The following is a 19,773-nucleotide window of genomic DNA, read 5'->3' on the forward strand; positions in this document are numbered from 1 at the left end:
CATTAAGACAGAAAATAATGCACATTATTAAAACAAAGATCATGTTGTTGTTAATAAAGTTGTTTTAAAAAGTTTGACGTCAGCGGAAGTGAACTGTGTGTCGCCCAGTTGCTAAGCTGCAGCGGAGGAGCAACCAGACTGTCAACAAGTTGTCAGCAATCAGCGGCTGAGACGGATTAACGTTAAACTTCAACCTGCTCTCCGCTCGTTACCGACGGCGGACACACGGAGGTAAACTCAGCCACACGTCTCTCCGGTCATAATAACTAGCTTAGCATTAATTAGCTAACGCTGCTGACGAGCTCTGTTACTTCACTGCTAACTGAGCTAACGTTAGCTAGCTTTGGTTAACGACAGTTTACTCACCTACCGGGACGGTAAGTCACACTAACGAGCGCTACAGGTAATCGATTACTATAACTCAGTAAGATGAGTTAACGTGAGCTGATCTGTTGTTTGAAGTGATGCTTAATAAATTAGTTTAATGGAGTTTTCTTAATGAGCTTAGCATCAACTTAGCTTTCTAGTGAGTAACTGAGCTGATTAGCAGTGATAGAAGAAGTACTCACATCTTTTACTGCAGTAAAAGTACTAAAACTACAGTGTAGAAATACTCTAAGTAAAAGTCCTGCATTCAAAATGTACTTTAATAAAGTACAAAAGTAAAAGTTTTGAGTTTTGAATGTTGTAAGATTTACAGACTACACATTAATATGTGGATTATTGATCTGTTCACACAATTAATACTGAGACAAATCTATCTCCTGAATGATATTATTGTTTTATAATTTTTGAAGCATTAATGTGTTCATCAGTTTAAGACAGAGCTCATTTTAATGACTTCATATACTGCTGGGTAGTTTCATCTGTAATAATATACCATCGTTTATTATTGATTATATTTTGTATTAATAGTTGGAATCTGTAAAGTAACTAAAGCTAAAAGTGCAATACTTACTTGTGAAGTGTAGTGGAGGAGAAAGTAGCATAAAACTGAAATACACTAGTAAAGTAAAATTACCTCAAAACTGCATATAAGTACAGTATTCAAGTAAATGTATTTCACCACTCTGTGACCTGAACAGGAGCTTCTTTCTGTGTCACATCTATCAGAGTGTGAGTGTGTGACCTTTGTGATGTGAATACTGTGGTCACACTGTGTTTTGATAACAGCTATAAAATTATAGCAATAAAATGTGATATAAAGTTTTCCAGGTGAGACTCCTCCTCAGGTGAGACGTTAACCCTCTGCTGCTCTGTTTCTACCTGAGATGAAGACACGTCAACCATCCAGGGTTCAGTTAATCAGTTAATTCAGATCCATAGGAATAACTTATGTATTTAGTTTTTGTAGTGTATTTATTTATTGGGCACATTTCAGAATAACTAATGTTGACCAAAATGTGTGACATTTACAATCAGCTAAGATATAATGATTTAAGTATACTGTACATATCCATATATACTGTTAACAAGCTTTATAACAGGCAGAGCTCAGCTGTAGTCCGTCCAACATGTTCTTCATCTTCTTAAAGGCACCACACTGAGTCTGAAACTAACCCCTAACCCTCCTGCAGGAGGGCTCACAGCCTGCAGGAGGGTTCAGCCTGCAGGAGGGTTCACAGCCTGCAGGAGGGCTCACAGCCTGCAGGAGGGCTCACAGCCTGCAGGAGGGTTCAGCCTGCAGGAGGGTTCACAGCCTGCAGGAGGGCTCACAGCCTGCAGGAGGGTTCACAGCCTGCAGGAGGGTTCAGCCTGCAGGAGGGTTCACAGCCTGCAGGAGGGTTCACAGCCTGCAGGAGGGCTCACAGCCTGCAGGAGGGTTCACAGCCTGCAGGAGGGTTCAGCCTGCAGGAGGGTTCACAGCCTGCAGGAGGGTTCACAGCTTGCAGGAGGGTTCACAGCCTGCAGGAGGGTTCAGCCTGCAGGAGGGTTCAGCCTGCAGGAGGGTTCACAGCCTGCAGGAGGGCTCACAGCCTGCAGGAGGGTTCAGCCTGCAGGAGGGTTCACAGCCTGCAGGAGGGCTCACAGCCTGCAGGAGGGTTCACAGCCTGCAGGAGGGCTCACAGCCTGCAGGAGGGTTCACAGCCTGCAGGAGGGTTCAGCCTGCAGGAGGGTTCACAGCCTGCAGGAGGGTTCACAGCTTGCAGGAGGGTTCACAGCCTGCAGGAGGGTTCAGCCTGCAGGAGGGTTCAGCCTGCAGGAGGGTTCACAGCCTGCAGGAGGGCTCACAGCCTGCAGGAGGGCTCACAGCCTGCAGGAGGGCTCACAGCCTGCAGGAGGGTTCACAGCCTGCAGGAGGGCTCACAGCCTGCGGGAGGGTTCACAGCCTGCGGGAGGGTTCACAGCCTGCGGGAGGGTTCACAGCCTGCAGGAGGGCTCACAGCCTGCGGGAGGGTTCACAGCCTGCGGGAGGGTTCACAGCCTGCAGGAGGGTTCACAGCCTGCAGGAGGGTTCACAGCCTGCAGGAGGGCTCACAGCCTGCGGGAGGGTTCACAGCCTGATGATGTATAAATAAAAATGGACCTGACTGTTGTCTCATGTGCTTTGTGTCCCTGCAGGTGGACCTCTGTCCCTGCAGCTCAGTGCAGACGGTAAATGAGGAGCTGATGTCTGAACCCGCTGATGCCGACTGAACTTCAGGAATAACTCTCAGCAGTGGTGCGCCAGTTCAAACACAGCAGCCAGTCTCCCAGTGTGACCAGTATGGCTGCAGCCAGCGCCACCAAGATCTCATGGAGACTGCGTGAGTTTAAGCTCTGTGTTAAACTTTTAATTCAGAGCTCTGATGACACGTTCACCCTCAGCTGGTGGAGAGGAAACTGGATTCACCACCTCATCATTTTAGCTCCAATTTAAAAGTTTGAATTCTCCAAATCGTGTTGAGTGATCTGAAAATAAAACCTGAGAGACAGAATAACTTGACTGTGTTAACTGTCAGAAATATTCTTATTACACAGAGGGACTTTTTCCTTTAACATTTCTGTTTGTTTTAGATCAGTATCTGTCAGCAATGAACCCTTACATCAAACCTGGTGACCAGTTCAGGTTGCAGATGTTAATGGGTTGTGACCAGTTTAACTGAGTTTTTTTTTTCTTTGAAAACTTCATCGAGGCCTGAACGTCAAATTATCTGGTAAAACACAACATTTAAATGATTAGAGGAATGTCTGAAAAAAGAAACCTGATTTTTTTTTTGTGGCAGAAAAACATTTCCTGATTTTCTACACTTTGATCTCTCAAATTTCTATCATGGCCACTCGGATGATCTCGACTCCCAGGATCTCAACGGGGTGGGCTAGTGGGCGGAGTCATACAACCACAGGCGGGGGAGTCTAGTTTTCAGATGAGATGAAGCACTTTGTCAGTGGTTTAATTTAATGGTTTAGACATAAACACAGTGTATTAAGTTTTGTGATATGAAATATTACACACATCCCATGATGGAGGATGTTATCCACGTCACCCGCTGCTGTTATCAGACTTTTTACAGCCACCACAGGTTGTAGGCTGCCGGAAGAAGTTTCTGCTTTACTTTTTGAGAATGTTGCTGTTTCCAAGACAGTTTCATGGTAAAATAAATTTAGAGATGAAGAAGCAGTGAGATTCCTCTGTGGTAGCCTCAGGTGACAGTTCACACTTTGGTTCACTGGTTTGGTGAATCAAACAATGTGAAGAGGAATAATTAAGAACATCATGGTGAAGCCTGTGTTTTTGTTTCCATGACCAGTGAGGGCAGTACATCAGGATGTTTGGTACAGTCTGCAGCAGACAATCACAATCATGGAAGAAAGCTTGGAAGAGAAATGTATATTTGTGCTCTGCAAAACTAAAGTTCTCAATGAAGATTTTCTGGTGTCGTTCAGGGATGATTTGGCTCTGATTAACTTTTGGATCTGCAGGTTCGCTCACAGTACTCAAAGAAGTGTGTGAATGATGATGTCACTGCCTCTTGTAGTTGCTGAAATAAAGTAGATAAGGGATCATTCTCAGTCAGTGCAGCAGCTGCAGCATCCTCACCCACAGAGCACAGCTACATCTGTCCCTCATGTTGTTGTACAGAGGAGTTCGAGGCTCACTCCAGCACTGTTTCCTGTTTGGCTCTGGGGAAAAAAAGCGGCCGCCTGCTGGCCACAGGAGGAGAGGACTGCAGGGTCAACATCTGGACTGTCAGCAAGGCCAACTGCATCATGGTGAGACCTCCTCACTGTCTCATCACCTACAGACCTTTGATATGAACACTGCAGTAAAGGCTATCATCAGACAAGATGGAGCTCTGGACTGTTTCACTGCCGTCGTGTTATAAAGAAACATTTTAATAAGAACATATTTACATTCTAGTTTCACATGTTGAAGGAGTTTTAAGATGTTTACAGCTGCAGCTGCTGACTCTGTGTGTGTGTGTGTGTGTGTGTGTGTGTGTGTGTGCGTGCTTGCGTGCGTGCGTGCGTGTGTGTTATACCTCAGAGTTTGACTGGTCACAAGAACGCAGTGGAGTGTGTCCAGTTCACCTCATCAGAGGAGCAGGTCGTCACCGGCTCACAGTCTGGATCAATACGAGTCTGGGACCTGGAGGCTGCCAAGAGTGAGACCCACTTTGTTCTCTTTGTGTGTGTGTGTGTGTGTGTGTGTGTGTGTGTTGTGGAAAGGTGTTTCTCTTCAGCTCGACAGCTCTTTACAAACACATGACAGAGAGAGGGATACAGTTACTTCTTTTCCAACATCTGATGGGGCCACACTATTTATTTGATATTCTTAAGGCTGAACCCGACTCATGATTATGACCTTTATACTAACCTGTGGTGCCTCAATCAGAAAAGGCAGATTTGTCCAAAAATCTGTTTTTTAAATTTGGTTAAAAATCATCTTGAAAGGGTTTTTATAAGCATCGGCTGTAAGCATCTGATACCTGTAGAAACTCTGATCGTGATTATCATTTTAATCGTAATCGTGCAGCTCTAACATCAGACTAGAACTTTGGAGGTTTCAGTCCATCTCTAAAGCCTCTTGGCTGCATTTACATTTGACTTTTTTAAAATATCAGACAGCTATCTGCCCCCGAGATGCTGAGTGAATTCAGGGTCATTCTTCCATCAGTCCAGCTGTGTGACTCTGCTGCTTCCTGTCTCCTCCAGTTTTAAGGACTTTGATGGGACACAAAGCCAACATCACCAGTCTGGGCTTCCATCCGTTTGGAAACTTCCTCGCCTCGAGTTCCATGGACACAAACATCAAGGTGGGTGTGTCTGTTTGTTTGTAAAGCTACGTTGTGAGGACCAATCCTGAGTTTTAGACAGTCATTGTGAGGACATTTTATGTAGTGAGGAGGACATTTCTGCATAGTGAGGACATTTCTGCATTGTGAGGACTTTTCTGCATAGTGAGGACATTTTATATAGTGAGGAGGACATTTCTGCATTGTGAGGACATTTTATATAGTGAGGAGGACATTTCTGCATTGTGAGGACATTTTATATAGTGAGGACATTTTATATAGTGAGGAGGACATTTCTGCATTGTGAGGACATTTTATATAGTGAGGACATTCTGCATTGTGAGGACATTTCTGCATTGTGAGGACATTTTAGTCCTCATTGTTAATATGTCTACATATCAGTTGCATTTATGTGGTTAGCTCTGTATGACGGCCACTGTTAAGTTAAGAGGAAGTGGGTGACTCTTATTGTTGAGGGAACAGGAAGTGTACCTTTTATTGTGGCACCTGAAGTGTGTGGTGCAGATGACCGTCGCCAATAAAGGAGCAGTTGATTCACCTTAAAAGTTTGTTTTCTTGACGAGTAACGCTCACTGCTTCAAAGGTCTGCTTGAATGTTGGTTTCAAGGTTCAGAGTCGGGGTTGGGTTGGGGGCCACAGAATGTTAAATGTTAGTGAGGGCTCCTACAAGTGTAAGGGGCCGTTCAGATGTAGCGTCTTCTCCGCGCACAAATCCATTATATTCAATGTAGATGCACGTCAAGCGCGCTCACAATCCAAAGCGACACCGTAGCAGCACGCATTCAGTGCGACACGCCTGTTTTTTCATGCGCGTGCGCGGCGCACAGAGATGGAAAAATCTCAACTTTTTCGAATGCAGCAAGCGCACTGCATGTCATGTGATAAGAATTAACCAATCAGCTCCACGGACCTGCTTCTTCCTTTCCGTCCAACGGACTTCACAACATCCGGTGGTGTGAAAGGCAGCAAGCAACAGAGGAGCGACTGATCATTCTTGTCCAGGGATACCCAGAGTTATATGACCTGTCTTCCTACTACTTTGACTCCAACAGAAGGAACAATGCCTGGAGAATTATCAGCTCGGAGCTTGGGATAACTGGTGAGCGCAAACTTTGTACCTTTTTTTACTCCCCCTGTGAGTGACAGGCAGTTTTGGTTGCTTAGTAACGGCAGGCGCGACAGTAGCACAACCTCCGAAGTGCCTTGGATAAAAGGATGGAAACGGCACAGCTGGCGTTTTCCACGCGGTTTTAGATGCTACATCTGAACGGGGCCTAAAAGTACAAATGTGTGTGTTTAGAAATATCTATGACTGAGTGTTTGTGTTCATTATCTGCATTAATGAAGTGTTCCTTCTTATTTCAACATGTGAATCTGGACTCTGTCAGCTGTGGGACGTTCGGAGGAAAGGTTATGTGTTTAGCTACAAGGTAAGACCTGTGTGTGCAGACAACAAAAAACTCTTGTCTGTAAAGCAAATTCAAAAACTTTAAAGATTTTAATAATATTTAAGATAAAGGTGAAGGAGGTGCATTGCATTCACTGAGAAAAGAGAAGAGACACATTATGTCATAATTACAACATAAAATCTGGTAATGATGAGATCCTGATCTAGACAGGGATGAAGTTGCCATCTGCTTTTGTTGACGTCCTGGAACGTAACAGCAGATGCCAAAGGATACCTAGTGTGTAACGTATAGACGTGAAAGGTGACTGCATAGCAACTACGAAAAGAGAACGGGCTGGATATTCAACGTTTTTACGGCTATTATCTGCATTAGCTCTGTATCAAGCTCTTGATCTCTCCCAGTGTTGGGTGTGTTGGAGGCTCATGGAGGCAGATATTTCACAGTTTCACTCAACTGGAAATAATCAGAAAAATAATCAAGAATGACGATGCAGTTAAGAGCACAACAAACTGAATGTCTGTCCAGTGTGTAGTTAGGGAACATATGAAAGTGTAATACGACCCATTTCATTTCTGTTGAAGATAAAAGTAATGGAAAATGAATATCCAGCCCATCCACATTCCCGAAGTCGTCACATGTTGCTGTATATTAGACGCTCGGTATCCTTTGGCATCTGCTGTTTACGTTCCGGGATACAGCAACCCAACAACAACAACAACAACAACAACAAAAGCACATGGTGACCTGACCCCTGTCTAGATCAGGACCTTATAATCATGAGATCTTATGTCGTCATTATGAGATAAGGTGGGGTTTTTTTGTTGTTCAGTGAATGTAACATGCTTCTGTAGAAAGTCACAGCATCCAGAAGGTAAACAGAGAACGAACCCTAGTTTTTCATATCAAATGTTAACGTTCACTCTGTGGTGTGTTTTGAGAATAACAGTTGTGTGTGTGTGTGTTGTGTTGCAGGGTCACACTCAGGCAGTGAGGAGTCTGGCCTTCAGTCCAGACGGGAAGTGGTTGGCTTCAGCCAGCGACGACTGCACCGTCAAGGTACAGATGAGCTGCTGCTGTGAGAGCCGGCTGTCTGAACTGTACAACAACTGAACCCTGTCACCAAGTGTCACATTATCATTTCTCTGATTCAAACCAAAGATTTCAAACGCATGAGAAATAGATCTTCATCCTCCATTACTGAACACACACACCATCCTGCTGACACACTCACTAGAGCACCACATGTGGATTAATCCGCTGCTGAAAGTAGTCCCCAGCAGAGTCACTATTTCTTCCTGTGTGTCTGATACTGTCTCAGCCGTGTGCCGTCTGCTCTTGTCTCTGTCAGCTGTGGGACCTGATTCAGGGGAAGACCATCACAGAGTTTAAATCTCACACTGCAGCCGTCAACATCGTCCAGTTTCACCCCAACGAGTACCTGCTGGCATCAGGCAGCTCCGACAGGTACGTCACCACCACCTGAGCTCTGTTACACACCACAGGGCTCTGCTGTCGTCCACTGTTTGCTCTGTCTTCTCCTCATCGTCAGCGAGACAAAGTACTTTGTTGTTTATGAGTCAGCGTGACGAGGCCTGACACGATAATGACGTTATTATACCACATATGGATGTGTGTTTGTTTACATAAGAATGTCACCAAAATTGTAGCCAACATGACGCAGAATAAACAGAAGGTTTTTTTCAGAATATTTTAAGACTTGGGCGCAGCAGTTCTTGTTCTTTTCCTCTCCTCTCCGCCTACTTGTGTGAGTGCAAAGAAAAATAAAACAGCACCTCAGAGCTGTTACAGTGCAGCTCATCGTTAACCTGCAGCTGCACTTTGGGAGTTTGAAGAGACGCAGTCCTGATAGTCGTCAGCTCACCAACCTCTGGTAACCAGCAAAAAATCCATCATTTGTAGTTTTATTTTCCAACAACTTCATCCTCCACTCCGCCTGATTATCGAAGTAACTGTGGTGTTGGAGAACAAGGTAGTGTTTCTTAAAAATGTGTATTTTTCTTTTTTTTTTATTCCAGTGTCTGAATATTCTTAAAATTAAAAGTTAGTTGCACTTTGGAAGGGCAGAACTGCATTATGTCAGTCTAATCAGATTTGGCTGTTTTATTTTTATTTTTTTCATATGAAGTTTTAAGTTTTAGTTTGTTTGATCGCGGCTCAGCAGTACATTCAGTGTGACAGCGGCATTCATGTAATATAGGAAACAAGGACACTAACGATTAATTGGAAATGTGCAACAATATTTTTTTGCTGACACTAGATATCAAATAAAAGCCAGAAACTGTCGTTGCCTCAGAGTTTCTCCTCTGTGCTTGTGCCTGTCTACAGCTGTCTTTACCAAAGAGTGGCGTGAAAGTAAAGAGCGCTCGTTTTGCAGCAAAATCTGGGGACCAAAACTTCCCAGATGTGCACTGCACAGCACATTGACGAAAAAAAATATCTATATGACTGCTCAACTCAAAGTCTTGAAGTCTGAGTCGACTGATGGGTCTCCGAGCGATGAGGGCAGCCCTGATATTATCATCATATCAGAGGCATAATGTGGTCTCAAAATGACAATACTGTTGTTTATGACAGGACAATATATCATCCAACAAAAGGAGTTCTGATGACAGGCCAAGTTGACAGTGTCAAAATGATTAATAGATTATTAAAAATGATTTGTTGAGTCATCATTTCAGCTCATCCTGTAAATTAAACCCTGGTTTTCTCAGCAGGCTTCTTGTTTCTTTATTGTATTTATTAATACTTTCTTCTTCTCGTGCTCTGATGCCTCTGATGTCTGTGTTAGTTCAGGAGGTGGAGCTAATACAGGATGTACATTTATCTTCCTGTTAAAGCTGTTTTATAATAAAGCTGTGCTCTGTCCACAGGAGAGGATTCATCGCTCAGTGTTTCAGGCTGTATTATCTGAGTTGATCTTAGTTTATGACGCCTGCTGGACGTTGACAGTGTGTCTGTGTTTGCAGGACCGTCAAGCTGTGGGATCTGGAGAAGTTCACCATGATTGGCTCGTTGGAGGGAGACACGTCTCCGGTCAGGTGAGTTTACTCATCACAGATGTTAGCAGCACAGTATGTTGCAGGACTCTGACCTCTGACCTCTGTGGGTTTAGATGTGTGTTCTTCAGCTCGGACGGCAGCTGTCTGTACAGCGGGGCCACAGACTCTCTGAGGGTCTTTGGCTGGGAGCCCAACCGCTGCTTCGACGTGGTGCCGGTGGGCTGGGGGAAAGTCTCTGACCTGGCGGTCTGCAACCAGCAGCTGGTGCGTAGCTGTGGGTCATTATTCAAACACTGGACTTTACATCACATCCTGAAAATTCAAATCTCACTGCTCCTTTTCTTTGCGTCAGATCGGCGTGTCTCACCAGCTCTCCACTGTGTCTGCCTACGTGGTTGATCTGAAGCGGGTGAAGAAGAACGGCGGTTCTGTGATTCAGGGGATCATCCAGGACAACCAGCCGCTCACTGAACCCAAAGATCCCAAAGGAGCTGCGCTCCGCCGCAACTATGACAGACCCACGACCACCTGCAGTGCACATAGGTACGACAGCGCCAACAGCAGCACATTAACAAGTCCCTCCAGCATGTTACGATGTTGTGATCGCAACAGTTAACACAAACTCAGCCAATCCCTGTGCATTCTGTGCGGCCTTACAATTTTGTCCAGTCACTGCGTCTTTACAGCAAATGTGACGATTTAACCCGGTGGAATCTCATTTCATCGTAGAGCTGCGTGCAGCATCTTGATTCATTTAGAAAGTAACTTCATCTAAGTAAAATACCAAACAGAAACTGTGTTGTGATTTCACTCAGTCACATGTTGTGATGTCATCAGGGTGAAGCAGAGTTCAGATGCTGATAGGCGGAGCCCCGAAGGCGAGAGGCGGAGCCCCAGTGAGGACGAGGCGGACGAGAAAATGTCGTCAGCTGAAATCCACAACGCGGAAGACTTTAAGGAGATTTTCCAACCCAAGAACGTCATCTGTAGGTCGACTGTCAGCGTCACACCTGTCAGCGTCACACCTATCAGCGTCACACCTATCAGCGTCACACCTTCACAGCGTCACACCTGTCAGCGTCACACCTGTCAGCGTCACACCTTCACAGCGTCACACCTGTCAGCACCACACCTTCACAGCATCACACCTGTCAGTGTCACACCTGTCAGCATCACACCTTCACAGCATCACACCTGTCAGCATCACACCTGTCAGCGTCACACTTGTCAGCATCACACCTTCACAGCATCACACCTGTCAGCATCACACCTGTCAGCATCACACCTGTCAGCGCCACACCTGTCTGCGTCACACCTGTCAGCGCCACACCTGTCAGCGTCACACCTGTCAGCATCACACCTGTCAGCATCACACCTGTCAGTGCCACACCTTCACAGCGTCACACCTGTCAGCGCCACACCTTCACAGCATCACACCTTCACAGCATCACACCTGTCTGCGTCACACCTGTCTGCGTCACACCTGTCAGCGCCACACCTGTCAGCGTCACACCTGTCAGCATCACACCTGTCAGTGCCACACCTTCACAGCGTCACACCTGTCAGCGCCACACCTTCACAGCATCACACCTTCACAGCATCACACCTGTCAGCATCACACCTGTCAGTGCCACACCTATCAGCGTCACACCTTCACAGCGTCACACCTTCACAGCGTCACACCTGTCAGCGTCACACCTTCACAGCATCACACCTGTCAGCATCACACCTGTCAGCGCCACACCTTCACAGCATCACACCTTCACAGCATCACACCTGTCAGTGTCACACCTGTCAGCATCACACCTATCAGCATCACACCTATCAGCATCACACCTTCACAGCATCACACCTGTCAGCATCACACCTTCACAGCATCACACCTGTCAGCATCACACCTGTCAGCATCACACCTTCACAGCATCACACCTGTCAGCGTCACACCTGTCAGTGTTGCGCCCGTCAGCGCCACACAAACATGATAGAAACTAAACACGTGACATTTCAGTTTTAAAAGTTTAGTTATTTTTATTTGTGACTTCAGTTCTCGTCTCTTCCAGCTCGAACTCCTCCGAAGATCTCGGAGCCTTTTCCTGCTCCTCCAGAGGACGGTGAGTCATCACAGCTTCATCACAGACTGTTTTTACACCTGAAACCAGTTCACTGTGACACATCAGGTGAAGACAGGAAGTCACATTCACTCCAGTTCACCTGCAGCTGCTGAATATTCATATTTCTCCTCTTCGTCCAGCCACATTCACTGACACACTTCAAAGCAGCTACAGTAAATATTTTTCAATCACTTCTGTGTGTAACGAGGAACTTTTTTCAATGTTGTTAAAATATGAAAACATGTCCCATAAGAGGTTCTGCCCTCAGACAGAATCAGACACATGATGTCTCACAGTGTTTTAATGTGAATGATGGAGGACACAGTGAAGACTGTCTGCTTCTTCTTCTTCTTCTTCTTCTTTATAGAAACTATATTAGCGATCGGCCGTCAGATGAAGGACATGATAACGTCTTTTCCCAACAAGCAGCAGGTCAGTGAACGCAGCAGCAGAAGGGATTTGACAGTAGAACGAATCTGCATCTTCAGTCATGTGACCAAACAGACATTCATTGTGTGTGTGTGTGTGTGTGTGTGTGTTTTGAAGGCTCCTTTGGCCTCCTCCACACCTGTCCAGAGGGTGGAGCCTACAGTGGTTTCCTGTGCAAAGCGCCCCGCCCCCTCAGCTGTCAGCCCGGTGCCCTCAAACCCCCCCACCTCCGGCCCGCCTCCTCCTCCTCCTCCTCAGCCTTCCGTCACCACAGCGAAGTCTAAACCACAACCGAAAATCATCCTCAGCACCAGGAACGAGCCCATCGGACTCAACGTGGCTGACTTCCTGCCCGTGAGTTGTATTTTTGTTTATTAGATTTTCATACATGAATCAGCTGTTCATTGTTTCAAGTTTCAACATCTGTTTCCAGACAAACAGGAGATAGAAATAGTGATTATAAAAATTAAATTGAAAAAGACTTCATTAAAAAAAAAAAATTTTAATTAGATAAAACGGAGAGAGAGATGTTGAGTCTGTTACAAAATATCTAATTAAAAAAAGACTTAATTCATAATAGTTTTAACAAAATACTAAATAGTATTTAGTTTAATAAAATGGGAGCTGGTAACAGTGGTACAAAAAATCTGAGCAAAAACGAATTGATACAAAATAAAAGTACAATTAACAGTAAAAAAAAAAAAAAAAAGGAAATGAATGAAACCATGATTTTCCTAAAAGGAAATGTAAAGTTGTTAAATGCACACATTTTCATTTCGTTATTAAATATGTATTCATACATCACCTGACGTGTGTGAAGTCATTTGTTTGCCTTTATGTGGATTTTGAGATTTACAGTGTGCTTCAGTTACAAATGAAAGAACATAACTACAAAGTAAAAACTGTGGTGCTCAGATTATTATTTAGATATTTATTTGTGTGACGTAGTGATTCTGTCTGTGCGTCTGTCCTTCAGTCTTCCCCCAACAACAGAGGCGGAGCTCTGAGCGACGAGGAGGCTCTGTCTCAGATCAAGAAGGGTCACGACACCATGTCTGTGATGCTGAGCAGCCGACACAAGAACCTGGAGACAGTCCGAGCCGTGTGGGCCCGAGAGGACATCAAGGTGAGACTCTGCTGAGGTCATGAGGTGAAGTTTCCACCGTCAGCCAATGGGAAACCAGCTCTGATACCTGCCTCTGTTCACTTGCTGTTTCCTGTCTGTCCGCAGAGCGCTCTGGACACTGCCGTCTCCATGAATGACCTGTCAATCGTTGTGGACATCCTCAACATCATCAACCTTCAGCCGTGAGTCAAACACACACACACACACACACACTATACTGATTAGTTAAGACAAATTAATAGTAATAAAAATGAATAAACTTTATCTATGAAGCACCTCTCAGAGCCGTTACAAAGTGCTTTACAATAAAGTTTTAAAACACAGGGAGAATGAAACAAACTGTCACCAAAGTCAGCGTCGGCCTCTAGTGTGACATATAACATACGTGTCAGCAGCACTTTATAAACAATAACAATGACATCATGTGTCAATAACAATCATTTAGCGTCCCTGTCATATGGCGGCTGATCTCGTCCTCTGCTCGAAGGGTAAGGAGCTCCTGGACCTCATTGTTTTCAGCTGCTGTTCTTCTTCTTTGCGTTAGCTGCTAACTGCTAACAGATACTCTTTAAATGTCCTGCTGTGGGTCGTACACATAACACGTCATCAAAACGCCACACCTGTTACGTCCATGATCCCGTCCTGCTGCCTGTCACGTTTATACAGACATCACTGAGGTGCTGTTACTACCTCCGCTCCGGCTCAGAGGTGACAACACTCTGTCTCTCTTAGAAAAGAGACCTGAACCTCAATCACTGCGTGATTATATAAAGGTAGAAAAATAAATAAAATACAGAGGAGGAGAATAGAATATGAAACAGCCTTTATTTCATTAAAAACTAAATGAAAACAATGAAATAGGAGCGCTATTCCTGACCAGTGCGTCAAAAGACATCCAGGCCAGGGAAACGAAACAAACAACCCCATGAATCTCTTTATTAATAGCCTATAAAATGACGTGTTTTCTCCTGCGGGACGGGAGAAGACACAAAATCAATGCATCTCTATTATGGTGCGGGCGTAAATTCTCAGAGTTTTGCGGGAGCGGGCGGGAGAGTAACACACATGTTGCGGTTGCGGGCGGTAATGGTCAGAAATTCAGCGGGAGCAGGATGAAGAAAACAGTCCTGCGCAGGGCTCTACCATGAGGGGCCTTAAAGGTAATCAATAATAACACAGACAGGGAGCTGATGTAAAGATGCTGAAACTGACGTGGTCGAACTTCTTGGTTTTGGTTCAAAGCCGAGAAGCTGAGTCTGTACAGTCTGATGAAGTATCCAGGCTGCTGCAATAATCAAGGTTTGAAAAGATAAAAGCATGAACAACAGTTTGTGCATCTCTAAAAGTAAACTAGATGTTATTTCTGAGGTGATAAAAACATGGTTGGACGAGCTCACTGAAGTAGTTAAAACATAAATTACTGTCAGACATGACACACAGATACCCTGCAGCACTCTGTGTGTTGTGACAGGTGACCAGTAGGTGGCAGTATCTGTTCAGAGATATGTTGGGACCCAGTGACAAGGGTTTCTGTTTAATTTATAACGTTTGTTTTTAAATTACATATTTTTATTACACATTATATATATTTTAATCGTAGTGTAACTGTGAATGGACTTTATACATTTCATTCATTTTGAATGTGTTTGAATTATTTAACTGGCTCAAACATTTACTTTCAAAAACGATCTATATCAGACTTTTTGGGTTTTGACATGATAATTACTCACACATTTTGAATAGATGAATATATATAAAAATAATAATAATAATAAACTTAATTTATGAAGCACCTTTTATACAAGAATTGCAGCACAGTGTTTTACATTGAGGGCCATATGAGCACTGAGTGCTTCACATGAAAACAGACAGACAAACAAGGGGATTCCATATAAAAGGACATTTGAAAACAATTTTTAAACAAAAAATGAAATGAAATTGAGCACGTAGAAGAGCGTCACAGCTCAATATCAGCGGGAGTCAGGGTGGTGTGATGTCACAGCTGATCCACCTGCTAATGAAGGCCCCGATCGCACAGATAGCATTGTGCAGGTTGCAAAACACGAGTTGCTCCACACTGTTGTTTTTTTTTAAATGAATCCCACACTTGCTCTGCCTTTTTATTGTTGCCAGGCAACCACCCCATCACCTCCTCACCCTAACCTTCCCGTGTAATCAGTCTACAGTTTCTGTATCCTGCAGTGATCAGTGTGTAGCTGCTGCCATGTTGAGGCAGAGGGTGCTGTCTGTAGCTCTGGTTGAGGGTGAGAGGCTGTCAGCAGATAAACAGAGATCTGTGTGGGTACATGAGACCCTAAAAAAGAGGCTGGATCATGGGGAGTACCACCAGTTGGTCCAGGAGCTTCTCCTCCATCATGGACGTTAACAGCCAGATTTTAGGATGACTCAGGGGCAGTTTGACAACCTGCTGTCTATCATCAGGCCGTATAGATCTGGGTATCCAGCAACCACTACCACCAGTTTCTCCTCCACTGTTTACCAACTGTTAACATGTTGTCGTGACCACCACAGAAGCCCCGCCCCTCAAATTCATTAGACAAAGGTGAACTCGAGGAGTTCAGAGCGCTCCAGCAAAAACGCCAGGCGCCCAGAGCGCAGAAACATGAGGTACATAAACAAACGCAAAAACAGCGGGCACAAAGTTTCATTCTCATTGAAACGATTATAAAAAGCCACCTCCAGCTGCTGAAACACGTCCTGTGTGATCGAGAACTGAGACACTCCTCAGAGTTCGACGGAAACCTGTCAGCTGCTTGAAAACATCTCTGAAACACTGTGATAAACATGCCCCTGTTCAACCGGAGATTCTGATGTTAACGATCTTTTATCTTTAAACGATGATTAAAATAATGGTTTTCTTACATGAGCTGCTGTTACTGTTACAGGTCTCTGTGGAAACTCGACCTGTGCACGACCATTCTTCCTCAGATTGACGAACTGCTGCAGAGTAAATACGAGAGGTAAGCTGCCTTTCTCTCTGTTTGAAAGGTTGCAGTTGTCGGCTTTCTCTGTTGATCAGCTGAGTCTTCACTGCATTTATGGACTCACTGTTACATCTGTAAAATGTCAGAAAACACCCGTCCCCCCAAAGCTCAAGCTGACGTGTTCAGTTTGCGTCACGTGACAACAAAAACTTCTGCAGAGAATGTTTTGGCAGCTCTGCTCAGAATAGTTTATTGAAAATATTCATATTCTGTTAAACGATTAATCAGCTGAATGTTTCTGTGCTGTTGACTCTTCTGTTCTTATTTAGGTAAAGCACTTAATTGTATGACTTTACATTGATTCTCATTCTGTTACTTTAATCATAAAATCACAAACTCTGTTCTTCTGTCTGCGACATTTGACTGCTTCTGTCACCAACCAATCGTGTGTGTGTGTGTGTGTGTGTGTGTGTGTGTGTGTGTGTGTGTGATCAGCTACCTGCAGACTGGCTGCACATCTCTGAAGCTGATCATGAAACATTTCTGGATGCTGATCTCAGACACGCTGAAGGCAGCGCCCTCCGTCGGAGTCGACATCACACGAGAGGAGCGGTGAGTCTGAACTCACAAACACACTGACGTGACTAACAGACTGCAGCAAAACCTGAATTAAACCTGTAATCCTTTATAAATGTAGCCGTGACTTTGTGTTATAGATATTATTTGTTCACAGTGTTTTCATGCATGGTGGGAATATTAAATTACACCAGCAGATATAAATGTAAATGACTAATCTGTAGAGAAGAAGTAAACCTCATGACGTGCAGCTCGTTTTCATTTAGTTTCCATTCAGCCTGGTTTGAATGAACAGCTGTTTAACCCGGTGATGAGTCAATAAAATCATGTGACCCTCATCATCCTGAGAGCTGCAGGAGAAAACAGTCTCCAGTTTATAGCTCCAGTAATGTCAGACTGGCCCACAGAGGGTTCCCAGTTTGGAGGAGCAGCAGAAATACCACCACAGAAGCTAAACAGTGTCCTGCTGTGCACCCAGGAAGACATATTTCAGACACCTAAAATATCACTGTCAGTTTATGAGTACGCTATATTTAGAATATTTTCACCACTTAACCTCACCATCAGTAATTTTTGACGGGAAAATTAAGCCGTTATATCTCTCTCTGTTCACCTGAAACTGAGCTGATGATGATGATGATGATGATGTTTGTGTCTCCGCAGGCACAACAAGTGCAGAGCGTGCTGCAAGCAGCTGAAGAATCTGAGCAACATGGTGAAGAACAGGGCGGCGCAGGTCGGCCGTCACGGCAGCGCCTTCAAAGAGCTGCAGCTGCTCATGGCGCCGCTCGACGACTCGCTCTGAGACAGGCCGACAGTTTCTACTGATGACATCATCTCTGGACCGATCAGCTGACACGCAGCAGGACAGACAGACAGACAACACTAACCGTCCTCGGTCAGTCTGGTGTGAGGAGAAGAAGAACAGTGTTATTTAAAGACGTTAATCTTCTTGTTCTCTAAAGAACACACTGGCTGGACGCTGCTCTGCTCTGCTGAGTGACTCAACGTCTCAACATAGTGTCCATCAGCTGTCCAGCAGCAACATTAGGAGCAGACACAGATGAGGAGGAGGAGGAGGAGGAGGAGGTGGTGTGGATTGTGAATCTCAGCTGAACTGACACTAAAAGACAATCAGCACAGGTCTGGACGCTCTCAGGACGCCACAGTAAAAAGCCATCTCACCTCCAAACTGAGACTCAACACTGACTGAACTCTGAGCGAAACAACAACCTGAGAACAAATTCATGTCAAAGGACTGGTTAGATATTTACTGACAGTAAGAGGAAATTAAATCCACCTGTATTCATGCTAAGCTAACAGGCTGCTGGCTGAACATACAGGTATCAATCTGAACATCTCCCTCTGTCAGAAAGTAAATGTCAAACTACTCCTTTAATGTCTCTGCACTGGGTCGAGTCTTTAAAACCAGACGTGTTGTTAATGTGTGTGTCTGCTCTCAGGCTGTTGACTGATGAACTGTTCTGAGGTCAGAGGACACCAGAGGGGATATAAAGAAGAAACACATTTAGACCATCACAGACGATGTTCAAATACTGTCACTTTCCTTTTCTACTTTCTCTGCTTTTCAAACAACTAGGCCCCTCCCCTTTTACAATGTACTGTTCTTACTGTTTATTTAAATAAAGTTATACATGTTGGAATTAAAAAACAGTCTCTTTTTCATCAGTTTTCAACTTACTCTGCTATGACATTTTTAATGACAGTTTTTAACATACTACACTTTGTGACCTTTTCGACATTCAATACTAACATTTTTTAGGACATTTTTGACATACTATGCTACGACATTTTTCACAACATTTTTCAACAAACTATTCTATGAGATTTCTAATGACCTTTTTAGACATGCTAAAGTATGACTTTATTCACGATTTTTAAACAACATAAGTCATAGTATAGTATGTCGTCCAAAATCATGAAAAAAAGTCATGGTATAGTATGTCGTCAAAAATCATGAAAAAAACGTCACAGTATAGCATGTCGCCCAAAATCATGAAAGAAAGTCATAGTATAGCATGTCGTCATAATCATGAAAAAAGTCATAGTATAGCATGTCGTCCAAAATCATGAAAAAAGTCATAGTATAGCATGTTGTCCAAAATCATGAAAAACAGTCATAGTATAGCATGTCGTCATAATCATGAAAAAAGTCATAGCATGTCGTCCAAAATCATGAAAAAAGTCATAGTATAGCATGTCGTCCAAAATCATGAAAAAACGTCATAGTATAGCATGTCGTCCAAAATCATGAAAAAAACGTCATAGTATAGTATGTCGTCAAAAATCATGAAAAAAAGTCATAGTATAGCATGTTGTCCAAAATCATTAAAAAAGTCATAGTATAGCATGTCGTCCAAAATCATGAAAAAAAGTCATAGTATAACATGTCGTCCAAAATCATGAAAAAAAGTCAAAGTATAGCATGTCATGATTGTTGTTTTTTCATGATTTTGGACAACATGCTATACTGTCGTCCAAAATCATGAAAAAAGTCATAGCATGTCGTCCAAAATCGTGAAAAAAAGTCATAGTATAGCATGTCGTCCAAAATCATGAAAAAAAGTCATAGTATAGCATGTCGTCCAAAATCATGAAAAAAAGTCATAGTATAGTGTGTCGTCCAAAATCATTAAAAAAGTCATAGTATAGCATGTCGTCCAAAATCATGAAAAAAAGTCATAGTATAACATGTCGTCCAAAATCATGAAAAAAAGTCAAAGTATAGCATGTCATGATTGTTGTTTTTTCATGATTTTGGACAACATGCTATACTGTCGTCCAAAATCATGAAAAAAGTCATAGCATGTCGTCCAAAATCGTGAAAAAAAGTCATAGTATAGCATGTCGTCCAAAATCGTGAAAAAAAGTCATAGTATAGCATGTCGTCCAAAATCAT

At 43.7% G+C, this 19,773-nt stretch overlaps 1 protein-coding gene across 1 annotated transcript; it reads left to right on the top strand.

The window, feature by feature from the left end:
* Positions 1-90: 90 nt before the first annotated feature.
* Positions 91-18,525, top strand: katnb1 (katanin p80 (WD repeat containing) subunit B 1). Its single transcript, XM_033620074.2, has 20 exons — positions 91-231; positions 2,563-2,747; positions 4,064-4,194; positions 4,469-4,586; positions 5,137-5,237; positions 6,626-6,667; positions 7,619-7,702; positions 7,995-8,110; positions 9,634-9,705; positions 9,780-9,930; positions 10,019-10,209; positions 10,504-10,652; positions 11,727-11,777; positions 12,145-12,209; positions 12,324-12,560; positions 13,183-13,332; positions 13,438-13,514; positions 16,239-16,313; positions 16,773-16,889; positions 17,517-18,525. The coding sequence occupies exons 2-20, from the start codon at positions 2,708-2,710 to the stop codon at positions 17,656-17,658; spliced, it is 2,109 nt and encodes a 702-aa protein (XP_033475965.1). The 5' UTR covers positions 91-231; positions 2,563-2,707; the 3' UTR covers positions 17,659-18,525.
* Positions 18,526-19,773: the final 1,248 nt, after the last annotated feature.

The sequence above is a fragment of the Epinephelus lanceolatus genome, chromosome 2, assembly GCF_041903045.1.
Source record: "Epinephelus lanceolatus isolate andai-2023 chromosome 2, ASM4190304v1, whole genome shotgun sequence".
NCBI lineage: Eukaryota > Metazoa > Chordata > Actinopteri > Perciformes > Serranidae > Epinephelus > Epinephelus lanceolatus.